This window comes from Cyprinodon tularosa, unplaced genomic scaffold (assembly GCF_016077235.1).
Source record: "Cyprinodon tularosa strain WSP-4 unplaced genomic scaffold, ASM1607723v1 ctg267, whole genome shotgun sequence".
In the NCBI taxonomy this organism is placed as follows: domain Eukaryota; kingdom Metazoa; phylum Chordata; class Actinopteri; order Cyprinodontiformes; family Cyprinodontidae; genus Cyprinodon; species Cyprinodon tularosa.
Window position 1 is genome coordinate 775872 of NW_024038971.1, and position 22184 is coordinate 798055.

At 38.2% G+C, this 22184-nt stretch overlaps 2 protein-coding genes across 2 annotated transcripts; both read left to right on the forward strand.

The window, feature by feature from the left end:
* Positions 1–291: 291 nt before the first annotated feature.
* LOC119786134 (ras-responsive element-binding protein 1-like) lies at positions 292–20951 on the forward strand. Its single transcript, XM_038289243.1, has 8 exons — positions 292–313; positions 11450–12054; positions 12982–13074; positions 13725–14028; positions 16790–16898; positions 16977–17061; positions 17224–17473; positions 19579–20951. Exons 2-8 carry the CDS (start codon positions 11468–11470, stop codon positions 20509–20511), a joined length of 2361 nt encoding a protein of 786 aa, XP_038145171.1. The 5' UTR covers positions 292–313; positions 11450–11467; the 3' UTR covers positions 20512–20951.
* On the forward strand, positions 5959–9850 carry LOC119786136 (zinc finger protein 227-like). Its single transcript, XM_038289246.1, has 2 exons — positions 5959–6996; positions 8455–9850. Exons 1-2 carry the CDS (start codon positions 6724–6726, stop codon positions 9556–9558), a joined length of 1377 nt encoding a protein of 458 aa, XP_038145174.1. The 5' UTR covers positions 5959–6723; the 3' UTR covers positions 9559–9850.
* Positions 20952–22184: the final 1233 nt, after the last annotated feature.

A 22184-nucleotide genomic window follows, 5' to 3' on the forward strand; every position in this document is an offset into this window, starting at 1 on the left:
TTTGGGTATGTCCCATACACTGCTCGGCTAACTACAAGTGTGTGTAATAAGTGGTTAAATGATACTAAACCAAAAAAATGTTTACAAGGTTTTATTGTCCACAATAAGTTATTTGATAAAACAAGTGATTTTGTTCATGTATATTGTATTTTCATAAATATATTGAACATTTTGCATGTGTCCCTGAAATTGCGGTCCACCCTGTCATTATGGGGTAACTGTCCCTTTAAGAAACCCACTGACGTTTTCAGTGACATCAGTACAAGCATTTTTTCTTTCTTCAATGGAGGCTGAAGCAGTGGCGAGTTGCAGAGTAAGTATTTACACTTGTTTCTTAATTTTCATCATATTATGTGTGTAGTTGGATGTTGTCAAGCTTAACATGTCCACTCTGTCATAGTGAAATATCAATTGATAGAAAAACCTATCAAAACTTTGAAATATATTTGTAAAATAGTACATACTCAGCTTGCTGACTGTAGCATGTTGCTAAGTGAAGGTCCACCATGTGCTCATTAAATGCTAAGATTAGCCAAAAATGTCCACCCTGTCATGGAAGGCTTGCTGACAGGGTGGACATGGTTTAAGACAGGAAGGGCATGTGCATAGTTAAGACCACATGCTGATAATGTTACACATATTACAACACCTATTACACACATTTTATAACAGTACATGCTATACTTAGTAAAATTTGACAATTTTTTTGGCGATATCGGTATCACCAAGCCTAGTTTGATAAGGCAAGCCTATTTTACAGGGACTGCCAATTAAAATGTGTAACGGAACATTTTGAATCGTCTTTTTCAAGGAATGAGATCAAAAGGAGCTGAGATAGCAAGGAGATATCGGGAACGTCGTGATGCTGACCCAGACAGAAGAAGAAAGTACCTTGAAAAAGAAAGGGTCAAATGGAAAAAAGACAGAGAGACTGGAAAGAAGAAGGGTGTCAATGAGCTCAGTGAGAGAGTGAAGAGGGCAAAAAGAAGGAAATGGAGAGAGGCAAAAAGACAAACCAGAGCCAGAAACAGGACCAGTGCTTTGCTACAGTCAGAGACACCACCCAACTCCCCTGCTGAAACTCCTGAAAATCAGCGTGAGCCAGGGCCCTCCAGGTTAGATCATTGGAAGTTTAGCTGATCAGACTTATTAGAAAGTTTAAATTTATTTGAAGGACAATTATCAACTGTTTATGTCCCCATAAAATGACATATGAAGGGTTCAGATGCAAAAGCCTCTAAATGCCACCTACGTCAAAAATGAGATGAAGATGGTGAATGGATGCTCTCCATACATAGTATAACCTTCTAACACTGTTCTGGTCAAAAATGACCGATTTAACCATAACTTGAAGATTAATAGCGCCACCTAGTGGAATAAAATAAATACTGATACATGTTTTAGGTATTGTTTTTTTATGTTTTAAAAAATGAGAGTATCTACCTGACAACTTTTCAGATTTAGCTTTTTGTGAATACAGTATTGGTGACAGTTTAAACTGGACAGTTTATAATAGCCAAGAAGAAAGTTGGCATGAAGTGTAAAAAAAAAAAAAAAAAAAAAAAAAACGTTTTAGGCATATGTCTTTCCCCCTATAAAAACAACAATATATATGATAATTAATGAAATGATATATAGAAAATAAACATTTATTGCTGAGAATTTCATATAAGTATATATGTTATACATGTTACAGTTTGTGGCGTGTTACCTACCGGTGTACGCCTGACATAAAACAATCGTACCCTCCCACGAAACTCCGCCCATTTCAGCTACAAACAAAACTAAAACGGATCGCCTTTCTCATCGCGGTTCTTTGAAAATGGCCGAGGGTCGTAAGAGAAAAACTGTCTATGAGGTTTATGAAAATAAGAGAAAGGCCTCAGAAGAGAGAAACAAGACCAGAGTGTTTTTGGGAATTTCTTTCACACGATGGCGAACATTGAAAGCGCAGGTCGGGCTTCCCACTGATGCGTCGGTTGCGACATTTCTACTCGACAGGTAAAGTTTGGCTATTTGGAGAAATGCATTTCACATCACTGCTAGTGACACGGTGAGAAATGGGCACGCGCAGGTTTAACGGGCGTTCCCTATCAGGAGCAGGTACGGGCTTATGCTGGTGCATTTTTTTTAAGTGAAGAGGCCGATTCATTTCAGAAATTGGTGAAAATTTATTGATATAAATGGGATAGAAAGATATAAGTAAATCTAAAGTATATATATATAGAAAGACAACTTTTGTTGCACCAGAATTCGTTTTGTACAGCTCTCATTTCCATTTAAAGTGCAGCAGTGATCAGATGGAAACAGTGTGGGAGAAAAAAAAACATGCATTGATATGGAAGTTCAGAGCGTTAAATATGCATGGTGCAATTATGCAGTGTTTCGGTTTGGTGTTATCAGTGTGATGCAGAGTATGTGACATGATTTAGAGTTTTCTGAACAGTTCAGCTGTCTGATGGCGGTGGGGAAGAAACTGTTGCAGAATCTGCTGGATCTGCATTGAATGCTGCAAAGCCTCTTCAGATGACAGCAGGGAGAACAGTCCATGGTGGGGGTGTGAGGGGTCATTGATGATGTTTCAGGCTGAGGGGAGCCTGTGCTTAGGATGATGAGATGGTGGTGATCAGAGGTGTTCTGTCTGACCCGGACTGACTGAGGTCTGTTGGTGAGGAAGTCTAGTAGCCAATTGCAGAGGGGTGTATTGAATCCCAGCTGTTCCATTTTTTCTATTAGATTCTGTGGGATGATGGTGTTGAAAGCTGAACTGAAGTCCAGGAACAGCATCCACTGTAGGTGTTCTTCTCCTCCAGGTGACTGGAGATGATGTGTTCTTTAACCAGCTTTTTGAAGTACTTCATCATGATTGGAGTCAGTGAGGTGACGTGAGGCTTTTTTGGGACTGGAATGATGGTGGCAGACTTGAAGCATGCTGGCAGTATGGATTGGTCCAGCGAGGTGTTAAAAATGTCTGTGAGGACACCAGCCAGCTGATCTGCACACTCCTTATACACCCGTCCAGGTATGTTATCAGGCCCTGGGCCTTCCTTGGATTGAATCTCCTCAGTCTTTCTCACTTCAGCTACGTCCAGGTTGAGGGCCTCCTACCCCTGGTGTGGAACAGCTTTCACTGCTGGAGTGCTGTTTAGTGCGTCAAACCTTCCAAAAATGTGTTTAGTTCATTTAGGAAGTCAGTGTTTGCTGCTCCTGGTGTTGCTGTCGTCGTGGAAAAGATCCTGGATCTTCTGGCTGTGAAAAGTTGCTGTTTCGTTGATCTGGTTGCATGGTTCAAGTTGGCATGTGCTGTTCTGAGTGCCTCTTAGTACCTTATCACCAGACTTGAAAGCTGAGTTTCGTGCTTTTAGTGATTTCCGAACCTCTCCATTCATCTAGGGTCGTTGGTTAGCTTGGTTGGTGATGTTCTTTGTGATGCTGATGTCCTCAATGCACTTATCGATGTAGGCTGACACAGTCATGGCATACTCATCTATATTTAATATGTTGTCATAGGTTGCTGCAGCTTTGAACATATTCCAGTCAGAGCTTTCAAAACAATCTTCTCCATGGCCCCCTCATATAAAAATGTATCTGCAAAATATCTTGCATTCAACAACAACAAAAAAAACTTAGTAAAGCAAAGTGCAAAATAGCAATAAAGAAAATTTAATAAAACTTATGCTATAGTAAATCAGATCATCAAATAAAGATAGAAACATTAACAAGGAACAATCGCTAGATTGAAAAAGAAAGAATAAGATGTAATGGGTAATTAAGGATGACATTCAGACATAAAGGCATAGTCTTTAGGCATTGGTGGTAGACATTTTCTTTAAGGACAAAGCATGTATATTTATTTCATTTTTAAATGCTATGATTGTAGAGAGAGTTTTGTAAAGATGACATTTGTGTATGAAAAATTTGACCATAATAATTATATTACTAATTATAAATTCTATTTGTTTATCTTGGGCAATAATATCAAATTTCATTGCGGAGGGGTGAGAACTTTTATGTTAAGGATTTAGAGAGCAACCAGTTATGAGCTGAGGATAAAAATGTTTTAGTTTTACTATAATACAAAAACAAAAAAGTTGATGAGTTAATTCCTCTTCTTGCTCACATAGACGACATTTATCTACAGTGAATTTAATTTGAATTGTATGACTTGGTTGGAAGGATAAAGGTACCGTATTTTCACGACTATAAGTCTTTTTTTTCCCTCAAAATGTGCGGTGCGCCCTTTGGTGCGGTACGCCCTATGTGTGTTGCAACTGCGAGTGAGTGGCTGAGGGAGGTGAATGTAAGGAGACCAGGTGTTTTTTTTTCCACTCATCACCACACCATCGCTGTTAATCTGACTCCATGCGTGCCCATCTCACAGCTGATGTGAAAAACATGGTGAAACAAATTAATGCTGTGCTCGCTGTTAACCGGACGCAGCAGGTGCAGCAGAAGCAGCGAGTTTACATGCAAAGTCAACTGTTGACGAGCGTATAGACGCAGCAAAAGGTCCCGCAGCGCGTTTTGAGCAGCAGGCGCAGCTGCTGCTCGAGATGGAAAAATTGAAGTTTTGCTGCTGGAAGCGCCGCATCAACGAATCAGAGAAGCTGATCTGGGAGCTCACAGCGAGACAGACACAGCGCTCTGATGACATATGATATTAAAGCAAATGAAAGGGCTGGATGAATGAGGAGATGATGAAAGCGTGGCTGAGGCAGGTGTATGTGAGGAGACCAGGTGGTTTTTTCCACGCATCACCATCGCTTTTAATATGTGACTCCATGCTTGCCCATCTCACAGCTGATGTGAAAAACGTGGTGAAAAAAAATAAACGCTGTGCTCACCGTTATCTCGGGGGTCTGACAAAGGAACTTCAACCGCTCGACATCGGTGTGAAGCGGCCGTTCAAAGTAAGGCTGCGAGCGGCGTGGGAGCGATGGATGAGAGACGGAGACCACAGTTTCAGGAAAACTGGAAGGCAGCGCTGGGCAAGTTACGCCACAGTTTGCGGATGGATTGTAGATGCTTGGACTAACGTGTCTGCTGGCTCTGTTGTTCAAGCTTTTGCAAAAGCCGGCATTATTTCTGAGGAGCCGCGCTGCACGGAAAGTGACTCTGACAGCGAAGAGGGGGAAACTGGCATGTCTGATTTAGCGCAGCTGTTTAATTCAGAAACAGAGGATGATGACTTTGATGGGTTTGATTAATACTTTGTAATAAATACATGAATAAAGCACAAACATACTCAGTTTTGCTCCCGCTCTATTTTTCTACCTGAAAACTTAATTCAACAGCAGCCTCTGGGCCGGGTTCACCGCGGCTGGCAGATGTTTTTCATCTAAATAATCTAAATCTTGCAGCTATATTTGCTGTGATCAGTGGGAATAAAGTAGTTTTAATATGTTTTTAAGTGAGAAAGTCCACCTGAAAACTTAATAATTGCAGTCAGTTCATCCAGATTATCATCCTGCCTATACTATTTCTGTCGGAGGCGCTCAGACCCCGACATACCAGCAGTACACCGACAGTAGGAATCCGTTCATCAGCAGCCTGTAGGCCGGGCAGCCTCCGGGTTCACCGTGGTGGCTGGCAGGTGTTTTTCATCTAAATAATTTAAACTGCAGGCACCAGGATACCGGTAATAAAAGCGAACATATTCTGTCGGCAGGTTTCAGGATTTTAAGTTAATTTAGGAGTGACCACAGCGCTCTGTATCATCTGGGATGTGTCTGTCTCACGGCCAGCTCCCAGGTTTGATTAATACTTTGTAATAAATACATGAATAAAGCACAATCATATTCAGTTTTGGGCCTGCTATATTTTTAAATACGCAGTAGAGGTATTTAAAGGTAGTAGAGGACATGTACCTGTATATAAAAAAACGCGCCCTATAGTCCGGTGCGCCTTATGTGTGTGTTAAATACAGAAATGGCACACATAACTGAGACTGCTCCTTTTAGTACGGTGTGCCTTATGGTCGTGAAAATACGGTAATTGAAAGTTTTGAAATGAATCTGTATATTAAGGTGAATTAGAAAATTTCAGATATTTGGTTCTCAATGCATGGATATAATTTTTGGAGTATTTTTTTTATAGGAAAAAATAATTGTATTTTTAAGTTTAGGAACTGGGATATTACTGAGCCAACCCTGAACTAAATTGATCAATGTTTTTGGGATATTATATATAATCTGTCCATTTTCCTGGAATAAGAATTCGGCATTATATTCATTATTTAAATTAACCAGTGACAATGCCTCTCCATGACTTCTCAATGCTTTTTATCCCATCAGATTTATAGTCCCCACACCGCAGATATAATAGAATCTCTTCTTAAAAATCAGCCAACCCATTTTTTTTCTGGGGGTGAGTCTTGCTTTCTGTTTACTTGTTCACTTCCATATCAGTTGGTGGCGCTGATGCGCTACAATTAGTTTTTCAACCGCTATAAACTACCAACAGAAGAAGAAGAAGCTAAATGCAGCTTTTTTGTTGTTGTTGTTTTGTGGGAGAATTTATATACAGCGTCCTTATCAACGCTCCATTCCAGTAGATGGCGGTAATGCACATCAATAAGTTGCTTGCCAACCGCCATAAAAAAAAGAAGAAGAAGCAGCTAATTGCAGCTGTAAGAAAAATGCAGCATCCGCTTAAAACATTGTTTATAGTAAAGAGTTTTCAAAAGGCTATTTAAGAGTCACAGCAACCAAATTTAAATCCGGGATGTGCTCCGTTGCTGGATGTGATTCATCGCCTCGCAGTGCGCCGCGGTTTAAGTTACCAGAGGACCCAGAGGAGAGACAGCAATGGGTCATGTTTTTAGCTAAAGCTAACGAGCAGCGTTTTAGAGAGTCGTCATGGACTGATATATCTGTTTGTAGCGAGCACTTCACAGGCGACTGTCTGATTAATGTTGCGGACACAGTCCAGTTGAAACCCGGTGTGGTCCCATCGCTGCGCACACATATGGGAACCGAGGAGAGCTATGAATTGAAGGTATGTGCTCCTCTAACTCCTCCTGTTGTCTCATCCTCTGCATTTATCTTACACTTTGACATATTTTCTTCAATATTATTATAAACGTGTTTCTAGAATAAGACCATTTTCATTTTATTTACCAAGTTAACATTCGGAATAATAAAATAAATCTGCCCACACTTAATTGTGGCTGCAGCGCTGCCAGTGGCCGCTAGGAGGTCCTATAGCTACACCTGGGAAAACAATTTAGACTAATACTTTTCCTTGGAAGTTATTGTTGTTGTGATATTATCCTTGAACAATACAACCAGTTCCAAATAGAAATTTACTTTAGATTGAAAAAACGTTTAAATGCATAAAAAAACCCTCCTCTATAGTGATATAAAATGTCCAGCCCCAGTTAGTATTTTTAAAGGTCAATTAAATTACTTAAAACTCATGAATATTAATGTTCTGTCTTTTTCTGTCATTATTTAATTTTTTTTTTGCAGTTCAAATATTTCTATCTCTATTATAACCATAACAAGTGGTTTCTTCAACTTTGATTTAACTTGAAAATAGCATGTGGGGCGAGTAGGTCATCGCGAGTAGGCAGAGAGCTTTCCATAATACGTCCTAGATCGGTCACATTTGTGCTCTAATATTCCACTGATGCATTCTATAAATTACTGCTAGTTAAGGACTGTGGCTACTGCTAGGTAACTCAACATGTATTATTAATTTACATATTAATAATCTTACATCTACTTAACCAAACGCTGTTAATAAATTCATGATGAATTACTCTATTTTATTTTCCCAGGTCTAAAATACAATAAAATACAGCAAATTGCTTATAACAGTTTATATACGACAATAGACTCTACATACTTCTTTTAGAATAGAATAGAATGGAATAGAAAATCCCTTTATTGTCCCCCAATGGGGATATTCTGGGGTTTACAGCAGCAAAAAGATTATAGAAAAAATAGTCACACAAATGTGGACCAGAGAAAAGTGTACAAGAATAACATAAAAGGGAAGAGTTGAAAGATAAACAAATAAAATGCTGTACTGAATTAATTTAACCATTAACCACTTATTTCCTATCAACCTTATTGTTGACTTCTGTAGATTTAAGAAGAGTGTGTGTACCTCTGTTTCTGTTTACATCTGTGTGCATAAAAACAATCTAAACACAAAGGATGCTTCATAGCACCCTCAGTTAAATGCTTAGCCCCCTTTAGTAAAAAGAAACCTGTGGAACCATTAAATCATCGTCTCACATATCCTAATGAAAGGCTGATTAAACAAATAAATAAAACAAATAAATATTCAAATTAATCCTAGCTTTTCTGAAAATTGGTGCCTTTTTTTGTTTATTTTTATGCTATCAAAATGAGTCCATTTATGCTCATGGTCTTAAGATTTTATTGTATGGTTCATTTTTCCCTTTTGCTATTAAACGTTCACCTATAAATTTTATTTTCACCACAGGCTGCAGCAAAAGATGAAACCGGCAGCCATATTGCAGAGTCTCCTGAGACCTCTGCTGTCATTGAATCACCAGAATCCTGTGATCCGAGTGAAATGGATTCAGATGAGGAATGGAAACCTCCGCTGGGTGTTTTCCCTGTAAAATTATTTCCTGCTAAACAAAACAATGATTCTACAGACTATATTGAGTACTGTGATTACCTCTCACTCACTCCCATACACAATCAGCTCTGTACAGACTGTGGAAGATTCTTCGATAAACGGAAACCTCACACATGTGAGCACAAGGTGAAGCCCTACTGCTGTTATATTTGTGGAAAAAGATGCGTCAACCAGGTGGCTCTGAATTTTCACAGCAGAATCCATAATGAGGACTACGAGTTTCATTGCAAGTTCTGCAATGTTACATTCAAGTTAAAAGCGGAAAAATATGCACATGAGCAGATGCATATAACCCAAGGGAAGCCGTACAAATGCCCAGACTGTTCAGAGACCTTTGCCACGAACAAGGAGCGCAGAATCCACTTGGAGAATCACAGAGGAACGATAGAGTTAAAGTGTCGCTTTTGTGGCGTTGAGTTTCTCCGTGCTCTTTCCATTCAGAGACATTTATTGACCCATACTGGAGAAAAACCGTACAAGTGCTCAGTGTGTCAGCGTGGCTTCAACCAGTCGAGTCATCTGAAGTCCCACATGCGCCTGCATACAGGGGAGCGGCCTTACAAGTGTCAGCATTGTGAGAAGTGCTTCACTCACAATGTGAGCTTGAAAAACCACGTGCAGCGTTACCACGCTGCACACTCTGCACCAGAACAAAAAAAAGATACAAAAAGCAGCCAGGAAAGTGACAGACATCGCACTCAATCTAATGGGTTCAGAAAAAGCACAGAAGAAAGTGACAGTGAAGAAGAAGAAGAAGAAGTCAGCGATTATGATGCAGAGGGGACAGATGATGAGATGCAGACGGAGGGATTTTATAGATCTAAATCTAAAAGAAGGAGCACAGGAAGGCCTATTGGACGCCCTAAAAACTTTAAATTAAAGGCTGTGAAAAATAGAAAATTAAATGGAAAGAAGCAGAAGAAAAAGCAATTTACCCACTAAGAGAATGAGCCGTCTGGGATCAAACCTTCACAAGGAGAACAATGATTTATTTATTTTCCTCAGAACTTGTAACAGCTTTCTAGAAAGTTTATTTTTAAATAAACTGGTTTTCCATTAAAACTGCTCATCACAGCCTGTACATGTGAAACATAATGAGTAATTATTGACTTGTCTAGTGTTCTGACTGTATTAAAAACATGGCAAACATGTATTCATGATATGCAAGATGTATTAATCAATTTTGACGCTAGGCTAACTCTGTGTTGCTAATTTTGAATACATAATTCAGTGCCCTATTTTACGAAAAAATTGAATTCAGAAATCCAGGATAAGGGATAAAGTCAGGCTTGACATAGCATGATAACTAGGTCCTGGCTTCATCAGTTTCACAGACGACAAGCCAGGCTTAACAGGTGTAGCTATTCACCTAAAGGTGGAAGTAATGAAGCTAAATGCAGGTATGCTGCCTTCTTCAGGAGACAATGAGCTGAATCACAGATTCACTAATTAAAGAAATGGTAGCACATTGGCTAAATGGCTTAAATTAGACATTTCCAAACCACTTGTTTGAACTGAAGACACTATAATCACAAAAGTTGTAATTTTTCTCAAATGAAAAACATTTAACTTAAAAATTAACAGTGGAAGCTAATACTGTAACGAGGTGACAGATTTAAATAAATTGTTATGCAATAGGTTTCATTCCCTCTGTGAGGTTTGGTGGTTTAAGTATTTGACATGAATGTAGAAGACTGGAGAAAATGTTGATTATGTACAAATGACTTGGAAGTTCCCTGCAAATGTAATCAATCCTCTTATTTTCACTGAAATATTTCACCCTATAAATAATTTTTCTTATATTAGATAAGGTTTTTTTTTTTTTTATCTTAGTTCTCTCAAAACAATGCATTAAGATGGATTGCTGAGTCAAATTGCAGGCAGGGATTTCTCCCTTTCAGCCTCAGATGACAGAGTTGTTGGCAAAAAAGTACAGTCTCAAATACTTCCAGCTATTGACCTGATAAATGTAAATATAATAAAATTTTAAAATGTAAAGAAATGTGAATTGCATGCTCCTAAATGTTGCAACGCTCCTATCTGTGACACCTGTAAAAGACGCTTTTTTTTTTTTAAGAAATTGTCCTCACTAAAGATAAGGAGGCCAGATGAAATTACAATTTTAACCATTGACATAAATAAAAAAAATGATAAAAAATGGTTTCAAAGAGATTTGCATTTGAGAGGACTTTTCTCACTAAAGCTGAGGAAATATCCCATCTAACATGCTACTCCATCCCTCCATGCTCACAGTAAAGTCTTATAAGGACCAGATGATATTTAATTTATAGTGAGGGGCAGAATAACGACAGCTGCTCTTAACTTTAAACACCTTCAATAATAGCCTCAAAATAAATTGGCCAAAGCCATTAAGAAATCTTTATCTAGAACTTTATACCAACTTTTATTTTCCCTAAATTAGTACACCTGAATTTCCTTTTTATTTTCGAATACAATTTTATAAAATGCCCCCCAAAACTAACTTTCATAAACCAGTGCTTTTCTCCACATAGATACTATGGATGTTACGACATCTTATAGTGAAAAAAATCATTTTAGTCCTATTGGTGCATCTGTTGAATTTTTTAAGACTCTTTAGTGACATTTCAAGAATTTTATTTAAAATATGGTAGTATACTTCTCTTTAATGGTTATTGTATTATGTATTTTCGCGACTATAAGGCGCATCTACACGTCTTTCCCCCCCCCTCAAAATGTGCGGCGCGCCCTGCGTGTTGTTACTGCGGACGTTGTTGAGACCACCATGAGAACGTTATAGGGGGGAGTGTGGGCGTGGCTTGTGTATAAAATAACAGGTATGTGCTTTTTGCAGAACATTGTTGCCCTGAAAATGGCAAAGAGAGACGCCTATGAAGCCCAGTTTAAACTGAAGGCTATCAGCTACGCAGAGGAACATGGAAATCGAGCAGCTGCGAGAGAATTCAAGATTAATGAATCAATGGTTCGCAAGTGGAGGAAGCTGGAAAACAAACTCAAACAGGTGAAGAAGACGCAGCTGAGTTTCCGCGGACATAAGGCGAGGTGGCCCGAGTTGGAGGAAAGACTCGAGCGGTGGATCATCGAGCAAAGAACGAGTGGGGCCAGCGTTTCGACGGTCACTGTTCGACGGAAAGCCGTAACGCTAGCGGAAGAAATGAAAATTGAACATTTTCAAGGAGGTCCATCGTGGTGCTTTCGTTTTATGAAACGGTGCCATTTTTCCATCCGGACCAGGAATACAGTAGCGCAGCAACGTCCGGTGGATTATAATGAAAAGCTGGCGAGCTTCCACTCCTACTGCAGCCAACACATCGCCGACAAACTTTTCCAGCCAAGCCACATCACCAACATGGACGAGGTGCCGCTCACTTTCGACATCCCGGTGAATCACACGGTGGAGAAGAAGGGGACCAGCACGGTAGCGATGCACACAACGGGGTATGAAAAGGCGTCGTTTACTGTTGTACAGTACAGTACTGGCACACATAACTGAGACTGCACTTTTTAGTACGGTGCGCCTTATGGTCGTGAAAATACCTTTTGGAATAATTTAGATTTTTTTTTAATAGCTAAACAATCAAACAGTTTTAACTCATGGTCACAAAATGTGTAAAAAAAATTTCTCATCATGCAACAGCAATGGTCATAAATGTTTTTTGTTACACGGTCTCATTTCTATATGTGGTAACTTATTGGAATGCAGTGCTTAACTATTTTGACAAATAGTTAACAACCTTTATTGTCATTTTGTATACACAGTGTATACGATGCGAAATTTCCTTTATAGAGCTTTCCGACAGTAAATGAGCACTAGCTAGTTACATGAGTAAAAGGAGTATAAGAGTTTACTCATCTAAACTTTTTTTGTCGTTTTTTTATTATTGGTTTGTCTTTCCATGATGGACATCCTGAATATTTATTTTTGATCTGTTTAGGTCTCACCCCTTTCTAACAACTTTTGGAAAAATACATTTGCTCAAATATCATATAAGCAAATGTATTCACATATATATTGATCAAATATATCAAAACAGGCATTCCACTAACGTGATTCTTGTTTGTAGCTCCTTTGTGGTATTTAGAGAGGTCTAGTTATTATTTGATAAGGTTTGGATGGAACATAATATTTCAGATGTTTGAAATAATCGGGAGACAGATTAAGATTTAAATGGGAAAAAATTCATTTACCAGGAATTCCTTCATTGTTTGTGCCTCTTATCATGGGCAGCAAGTCCTGAGAATGTGAGGGACTATAAATGTTTAGGGATTTTTTTTTTTTTTTTTGTCATTGCATCAAGTATTTGGGGAAATGTTTGCATTTGATCTTTTTTTAATATGCTCTTTTCTTTTTTTTTTTCTGTTCAGCTATGAACACAGAAACCAAGTATGCTCTACACCGGTTAAAGATTCAGCTCCACCTCCCGGACCTAGTGTCAATGAGTCTCCTGATCATGACAGGTTAGTTGTGTAAGTTATTTATTCATGCAAACTATATATAGAGCATAGTACTCATTGATAGAGACATGGAGATACATTTTTTGTGTACAGTCTGCACCTGTAAAAGAATATTTAATGTTCTAGCTAAGATTTTAAACACCTCATTAAGACTAAGAGTGAAGTTCTAAAACATTACCACCAGCCCCTTTTCCACTGCAGAGATTATAGCCATTACAGGATTTTGCAATTTAATCTGAATATTTTTTTTTTTTGATAAAAGATCCGGTTCTAAGGTTAAAACTAAGATTGCTCTAGGATTGTTGTGGGGCTGCATGATTCCAATGGAAGTGAAATAAATGTTTGTGATTAGAGTTAAACATATTCCAGACAATGTATTAGACAGGATAAACATTCTATTAGAAAGATTACATGCCATATTCAGAATACAAAGTATGGGATACCAGCAGTATTAATGGAGGTCTCATGACTTGGGCTCGTTCTCAGATCTTTTTATCTTACTCTTGTTTTGTCAGCAGTCCTTTATGTATCGTTACTATATATGCTTTTATTGTTTCCCAATACAGGCTTTAAACTCCCTCTGGAGTAGAGGAGGGGTAGCAGAAACTTAACATGTCTCCCCCTTTCTCTCTCTCTCTCTCTCCCTCCTTTAGAGAAAACACAGATGACTCCTTTAAATCCAGGAGATGCTCTGTGGTCAGATGTGATTCATGGCGTCGTGGAGTGCAGTGCTTCAGTCTACCAGCAGACCCAGATAAGAGACTGGAATGGGTCCAGTTTCTTTTTCTAGTAAATGGTCAGAGAATTACAGAATCCTCATGGGTTGACATCAGAGTTTGTGCTGAACACTTCACACCTAGCTGCTTTCTCCAAGTGAATCCAGCTACTAGCATCGCTCTGCTGAATACAGACGCTGTGCCATCAGTGTATAGGCCTGCTGATCTGGAAGTGAAACAGGTGAGATTCCATTAAGCCATCTAGAAAAGTTTGTTCTGCAGATGTTTTTCTCTTTTTTGAGTTTCGATGTCCCAACCAGTTTTTATAATGCATAGATTTCCATATTTGTACCCTTTTCTTCTCATCAGCTTCATTTTCAGCATTTTTCCTTATGTACAGTTAAACCTAGGTATATTATAAAGTCCAGCCCATTGAACCAGTGCAATCCCTGGTTATCATAAGTGTTAAAAGGTGGTGGGAAAGAAGTGAAGGGTAGCTTGCTGCATGTTCTATAGCAGGGGTGGGCAATTCCAGTTCCTGGGGGCCGATATCCTGCAACTTTTAGATCCATCCTTGCTCCAACACACCAACACACCACTTCCTCCAGAGTCCTCTCAATCATCTAATTATTTAATTCAGGTGTGCTGAACCAATGAAACATCTAAAAGTTGCAGGACAGCGGCCCTCAGGAACTGGAATTGCCCACCGCTGTTCTAAAGAAACACAAATAAATAGGGATAACCAGGATTCTGTGGTACATACGAGAGTTAAAGGCATGTGTTATTTGTAGCTATTTGACTACTTACATTTTTACATATTACATATTATGTAAAAAAAAAAAAAAAAAAAAAATCTGCATTCGAGTTTTATGTAATAAGTTTTAAGATCCAAGATAATTAATCTATAGAGAGAGCAGGCAAACTTCAAAATATGATATGCTGCTGTAGCTAAAACATACATTTTCTGTCAACTAAATCTTATTGATACCACAAACTACTGCTTATGTAGGTGTTTGTGTAATTTTACCTTCATTTTTTCACAGTCACAGTTGTTAATTTTTTTGGGAGGTTTAGACTTTTGTTGCCAGACATAAATCTTAATTTTATTCATCACACTGCTGTTTGGCTTTTGTAGCCCCTTACGATATACGCAATGTGCGACTACAAAACTTGGCTGTTTCCCTGTGCGATTAATATTTTATTTCATAATTTCCCCCAAAGTCGATGTGTTTTACTTTGTAACCGCGTAAGATAATAATTAATTTTCTGTCAGATCGGACGCAAAAATCTGATTCAGTGTGTTCCGACCTTTTGTGTACAAGCTACACACCATTTAGGGAGTACAAGTTTTGAAGAAAATGTCTATTTTTCCAATTACATTGGTCAAGTAATTGGATGTTTTTTAGTCTTTCCCAAAGAATGAACTTTTGCAGCAATAATGCCATAATTGAAGGCACCATTTATGGTTGCTCTAATGGGAGCTTTAGTTAAAAATAGCAAAAATCTGGGGAGGTATTGAACATTCATCTGTCAGGGACTGCAAAATGGTCCATGCCCAAAAGTCAAGTAAAAAGAATGTTTTATATCTCCAACCACCCATTTGGTAAATCATTTCTTTATCATTTAGGTTGCTTTAAAGCAACACTGTTTAACTTTTTACCCAAATACTGACTTCATTCTGTGTTAATTTATTTTTCAGGTTAGTATAAACCAGTGTGCCACCAGGAATTTTGGGCAGTGATATCAGGCTGTTTATATAAGGATTAAGATAATGGATGCCTTTCAATGGTTGTAATCCAATCCAAATGTTAAAAGCTAAATGAACAATTTTAACACTGACAGTTATTTTAATACAGGCTGCTGGAGCCAATTCAGTGTTTACCTTCAACTGTCCAGGATACAGTATAAACAACTGCAGGCCATGTTGATTTTATAGTGATCAAAAGTGAGCAAAAATAAAAATGTGTTTCAATTTTAAAATGTATATATGTGTAATGAGTTAACATTTAGGTTTTTGAAATGTTAAAAAGAGAAAAATTCCCAGACTCTATAGTGTTGCTAACTGGCCTGTCCCTGAACATAATATAGCTTACCTGCTTAACTCAAAAAGGGGGCAGGGATGAAGAGAGGGGCTGCTGCTGATGGATCATCTCTTTACAGGATGGAGGGAGAAGGACAGTTAGTTACCGTAATATAAATATCCAGCTAAACATTTACTAGTGTTCAACTGATGTTAACCCTCTAAGGACCATGGATTTTCCAGCTGCCTGGTCTGTAAATGTAAATTCTCAGCTCTGAGCTGTCTGGCTTAGTTGCTTGGCCTCTCTGTTAGTTACAGACATAAGAGAGCCTCTTTAAATGCTGAGTTCATTCTGTTTAAATTTTCTTGGAAAAACAAACAAACAACAAACAATCATTTTCTATTTAAGATGCACAGCAGTACCCAGTCGGTTGACATCATTAACGATGTAATTCCGCTCCAACCTTTAGGAGGATCAACTATAGATAGATACTGTAGATAGCAGATAGATAGCTTTTTTTACTCAACAGTAATTTTGACTATTCAGGCAACAAACCTTTCTCTCTTTTTTTTTTTTTTTTTTTTTTGAAAACCAGACTCTGATTTTGAGGGACACCGGATTCTTCAGCTGTGGATTGTTTTTCCCCACTATTTACAAATTTTCTTGTTAATTTGTTCCATTCATTGTGTCTAATGAGAGCATATGGCGCCCTGGAGTATAAATCACTTTGTACATATCAATGCTCCATGCAGGCTGCCTATTTCAAAAACTAAGCTTTGTAACTTGACAGGGTGGGATCAGTCACTGAATGATCAGTGCTTTACTTCCACTGAGATCCCCTTAAACATGAGAGCTAAGCTAAAACCTGGAAGTAAAAACCTGGTGTCCCTTGTGGCTAAACTTACAATGTCGCTTTAAGGGGTTGTCTGTTATTCTGTATAGTTGTTTTGCTTGAATTTTACTGTTTTTGTTTGTTTTTAGGAAACAATTGAGCCGATAGATGCTGATTTTAAACTTGAGCAGTCAATACCACATGACAGTCCAACCCCAGGATCATCAGCGTGGGTCAAAGACGAGACATCCACATTAAGTGAGAGAACTTGAAGACTGGTGCAGAATCGCTTCTTTGCCTTGAATGTTTTTATTCATTTCTGACTTTATTTTGCAGGCGCCCCTGGAAGCCCAGCATTAAGCAAAGTTTCTGAATCTTCAGAGTCAGTTTATTGTAAAATGCTGCAAGAAATCATGGAAAAGTGAGTTTCTCTCCAACTGTTCTCTCATTCTTTTACATTTTATAGTAATTATTTGTCAGCCTATTATGTTTTTTTTATTTTTTATTTTATTTTTTTTTTTTATTCAAGTCTAGGGTTTTAAAAAATCGATCTCTAAAACTCCAATATAAATGTGTTTTTCAGAGTCAACCTGCTTCATAAGACTAAGAAATATATTGTAAGTGAAAAGCAGCTTCTCCAGCTGTTCAGTGCAGAGTGTCCTTTGTGTCAATCTAAAGTGAAGACGGAAAAGTTTGTCCATGGGGCGCTGCTAGTCCTGAACCAGCAGTGCCTGCAGTGCAGCTACAGTAAACAGTGGAAAAATCTGAGTGAAAAAAGCGTTTCTGCCTTTTTAGATGATCACCAAACAGAATGCCTGGAAATATCTTTAGAGGTAGGTACCACATAACATGTTTTTTATCTATTGTAATCCTGTTTCTCTTGACTCATATCTTCTACGAGTGCTTTCGAAAAAGGTGTCATCACCTCCTAAAAAATAAATATTTTATAAAGTAGCTACATAACTGAAACAACTCATACTGAATTGTCTACATCTAAGATATTTTATTTTATATATATATATATATATATATATACACTTCCAGATGTTTGAGCTGAAATTTTGTATGTGAGGTATTTTAAATCGCTATAGATTAGAGATGTCCCGATCCAGGTTTTTGCACTTCCGATCCGATACCGATATTGTTTTTGGACTTCCGATCCGATACCGATACTGGCCGATACCAGCCTATCCGAGCATGTATTTAAGTTTAAGTTAAAGTATTTAGCCTTAGTTGTAAGACTCATGTTGAAAAGGGTTGAAAAGGGTTTTAGTACTCTTGATAACATCTAGCCAGCTGAATTAGGTGAGATTGAATAAAACACAATGCTTGGTAACAACAAACTTACCTGTTAAGAGATAAACACAAACTGGACAAAATTATGAATAGCAATCTGAAATTGCACAGTGAACAGTAAAACCGTAAACAGTTAAAGGTGCAAGTATTACTGTAAGTTTTAATAAAAATGCAAAACAGGGAAACACTGGCGCAAAATAGTGGAATGGATCGTTTCAATCGGCGAAACTGGAAAATAAGGACCGGATTTTTTTTTAAAAACTGGATCGGCAGTCTGGATCGGCATTTTACATGCTTTGCCGATACGCATTTTTTTGCCAATATCGGCGTCCCGATCCGATCCACGTATCGGATCGGGACAAGCCTACTATAGATTAAATAGCAAATTACAGCTCTGAGCTCTGTGGTTTCTGATTTACTGCTGTTAAAACTGAGTCAAATCTGAGTTTTTGCATTTGAAAGTAACTTATAGTGATAATGTCCCATAAAATAACTTTGTAAAACATTTTGCAAGGTCATATAATGGGCATAATCAGCATAATTTACTTTAATTTGATCAAAAGTCTCCCATGGTGAGTCCTTCCCAATAGAAAAAGCGGATCACTTCACAACACTCAACAGGCTCCATTTTCAGACTTTACTCAGTTCAAACACCTGTAAGTCAGAAACCACAAATAGTTCAGAGCTGTAATTTGGTACTTGATCTATAGAGATTTGTATAACGTCACATGCAGAATTTCAGCTCGATAAAACATCTGGAAGTGGGTCAGGGGCATTACTTATTGAACGCCCCTCTTATGCGTTACTGTTGAGTTAAAATGGGGCATACAACCATGTAGATTTCAGGGGAATTTAGGCGAGGAAGGCATAGGCTTCTAACTTCAAGTCCAATCTAAGCAAAGTTCATTGTGGAACCAAGTTACTTTTACAGGTTAAAGGTTTCATTTAAATAAGGTTAGACTGCTTTGAAAAAGCTTATATTCCAATACCTTTTTTAGCCAATGCACATCCTCACTAATGATAACTAAATACTGTTCTTTGAAATACCTGGACAGTCAATTTAGGTTTACTAAAGTTCGTCTGTGGTGGTGATGGTGTAGTAGGCTTAGTCCATGTCTTCAATACATGGGAACCAGATTTTATCTGAGAGAGCAACTGGCAAATATATCTGTGCGTTTGTTGTATGGACATCCTTTCTTGATCCTTGATTATGGAGCCATTGGAATGATTAACAAGTTTGAACTGACCTGGATCTAGAACTAACTTAATAAAGTCGAACACCATAAAAGGCAGAAAGCTGGAGGCTTTTTAATACTAAAAGCCATATCAATCAGTTCACAAATACCCTTATTTGGAGATTATGGGCAAGTTAAATTTCAGGGACATTTGGGCATGCGTTAGAGGATGGAGCAATTACAAGTTAGCAAAGAAGCTCTCTCCCACAGTCACTATTAACATAGTCTAGCTCCTACAGTGGTTGCTTATTCAAACTTTCAATATAACCTCAGTGATGCTTTTTTTTGTCTGTCTTGGTCTGTCAGGATTTGAGGCGTAAAAAAGTTAATATAAAATTTTGTATAGCTTCTATTGAATTTCGAACTGGGAATTAAGACCATCTTTTGTCCTGTTTTGTGCTTGACAGACAACATCTTTAGATGAGACGGCAACAATCTCAGAGAAAGACCAAACTGTCAAAGAAGAGAGTGATCACAAGGAGGAGATGGATGAATCCAGCAAGATGGATGAGGTTGAGAAATCAGACGATAACTGGGAGCCAGAAGACAAGTCTTTGATTTTGGATTCTGATAAGGATTATAATTCTTCTGCCGCACACACTGAGGAGTCTGCTCCCAAACAGAGGGAGCTCTGCACAGAATGTGGAACGTTTTTTGAAACCAGAGGGCCTCACATTTGTGAGTATAAAATTAAGCCCTTCTCTTGTAACATCTGTGGGAAGAGGTGTGTCAGCGAGCAGGCTTTAGCAGTCCACAGCAACATACACGTGCGTATGAACACAGAGGAGAGACCTTACAAGTGTCAGCACTGCAACAAAGGCTTCATTTACAACGTAAGCTTGGAGATCCACCTCAAGCGTTTCCACACAGAGTCTGAGAATCAGGAGAAGACTACAAACCTGGGGGGATCCGTTGGAGGTGAGTCTGAGGGAGATGAAGGCACAGACTCATTGTATGAAAATGTAGAGGAGGATCACACTGCAGAAAAGGAGGTGTGGACTGGTGGAGGAGGCAGACCCATCAGGAGACCAAAGAAAAACATCAAAGACACGACAGTTGAAGAGGAACAAGATAAAAACACTGATACTGCCAAAGGAAGAAAGCGGAAGCCAAAGAGCAGACAGTCGAGCAGTGAAGATGATGAAGAGGAGCTGTGTGAGAGTGAGGAATCCTTGGACCTAACAGAGGACGAGGAGACCAATGAAAGAGTGACATCAAGCCAGAAAGCAAATGAGGACTTAGACTTTGACCCCACTGAAATTAAGAAGAGAGAAAGAAATAAAGACTGTAAGACCCCAAAAAGGCCCAGAGGAAGACCAAGAAAGAAAGCTGTTTGTTGAAACTGAAGCTATGACTTAATTTAGTCCAACCCTGGAAATGTTTATCCCATAAAGTGTCCTGTGGTTTGGTGATTTGAGGAGAGAACTTTTCAATCCATGCCTGCCATGACTTTGCTTTGTATCTGCTTGGCAAAATTAGCTTATGGTTAGATTACTTTAACACATAGAATAAATTATATTCAATAAGAAATATTTTCTTTTTAAAGGAAAATTAAATGTTACTCCTATGAGTTTTTTCCCCCCATATCATATATGTCAATGGCTACAGGCTGGAATTATCTACTGTAATGCACCTGGATGCCTCCAACCTAAGATGCTTTGTTGTTCTACAGTCTGATATCGAGGAAGTTTAGGGTTTTCCATATTGTTATCCTTGTTATGAAGAATTGTTCTGTAAATCCAATTAAACAATATTTCATTAATCCCAAAGGGATATTAAATGTTGTATTTCCTTTTTTTTTTTCACCAAACACTCATACTTTGTAAGTCCACATCTAATTTCAATAAATTAAAAAGTCCTTCCCACCCTTCAGCTGCTGTATTTGCTTATAAAAATTGCAAGACACTATGCAGAAGAAAAAAAATATGCCAGAACCTGTTTAAACAACCTTAAAAAGCAAAATTATGTCATCACCTCTTGCAGAGATAACTTTTCTGTTCCAATTTTCTGTGGCCAGGTTTTGGGAAATTTATTGGGGTTTCTATTTCTATGCACTGCTCAAAAAAATAAAGGAAAGATGTATACAACAGCAATATAACTTCTGTGAAATCAAACAGTCCACTTAGGAAGCATCACTTACTGACATTGAGTATCACATGCTGTTGTGCAAATTGTCCAAAAATAAAGGTAACACTAATAACACAGCCAAGATCTTAATTATTCTTATTCAATAATTTATTCTGTACAAAGTTGAATGTTCTGACAAAACAATCAGACAAAAATGATCGATGGAAATCAAATTTTTCAACCAATGGAGGCCTGGGTTTAACCAGCTTGTTTTATACTCCCGGCAGCAGAGTGTCGCAGTGAGCTTGTCGCAGATATTTTTGATTTGTGCCCAATATTGAAGCGTGGTCTGCGCTATATTATTCCACGCCACAACGCAAGAGGGACTGTCACGAACTAGCTGTGGGTCTAGAGGGTGTAGGTACCAGATCTGCTTCTTATGGCATTAATTAATGGCAACTCCACTCAAACTGCATTGCACCTGTTTCTTAAGGATCTAATCTCTTTTGGAGTCTCAACATATTATTACCTATATTTGCTATTATTTTACATGTTATTGGCGTTCTAAAGTAGCTGAAACAATCATTGTCAGTCTCTAAGGAAAGAACTGCCTGACAGAATGAGCTCTGCCATTTAACAAGGTGACAAAAAGTCTCACTTTAATTTTATTATGATTTGAGGACGGGGAAGTACAAGCGTGACACCCTAAAATAGGGGCTTTTGTAGAGGTTTTAGACAAAGAAAACAGTTATTCTCGTTGTAGGAAACGAACGTTAATACAAATTAAAAAGTAGTGTAACTTAATGTGGCTAACTGACCGAGCTAAAAGAGGCTAACCTGTTATTTTTCAGTTAATTTGTTCAACATAAACATATTTTTTTCAAGTTTTATTATCGATCAGGTAAAACTCCATCGGTCATTAGACACGCTAACTCACGCTGCGTGA

Coding starts and splice junctions, on each gene's coding strand:
- LOC119786134 (XM_038289243.1), top strand. CDS start 11,468: ATGGCAAAGAGAGACGCCTATGAAGCCCAGTTTAAACTGAAGGCTATC. Junction 14,029..16,789: donor CTGATCTGGAAGTGAAACAG/GTGAGATTCCAT, acceptor GTTTGTTTTTAG/GAAACAATTGAGCCGATAGA. Junction 17,062..17,223: donor CTGCAAGAAATCATGGAAAA/GTGAGTTTCTCT, acceptor TGTGTTTTTCAG/AGTCAACCTGCTTCATAAGA.
- LOC119786136 (XM_038289246.1), top strand. CDS start 6,724: ATGTGCTCCGTTGCTGGATGTGATTCATCGCCTCGCAGTGCGCCGCGG. Junction 6,997..8,454: donor AGGAGAGCTATGAATTGAAG/GTATGTGCTCCT, acceptor TTTTCACCACAG/GCTGCAGCAAAAGATGAAAC.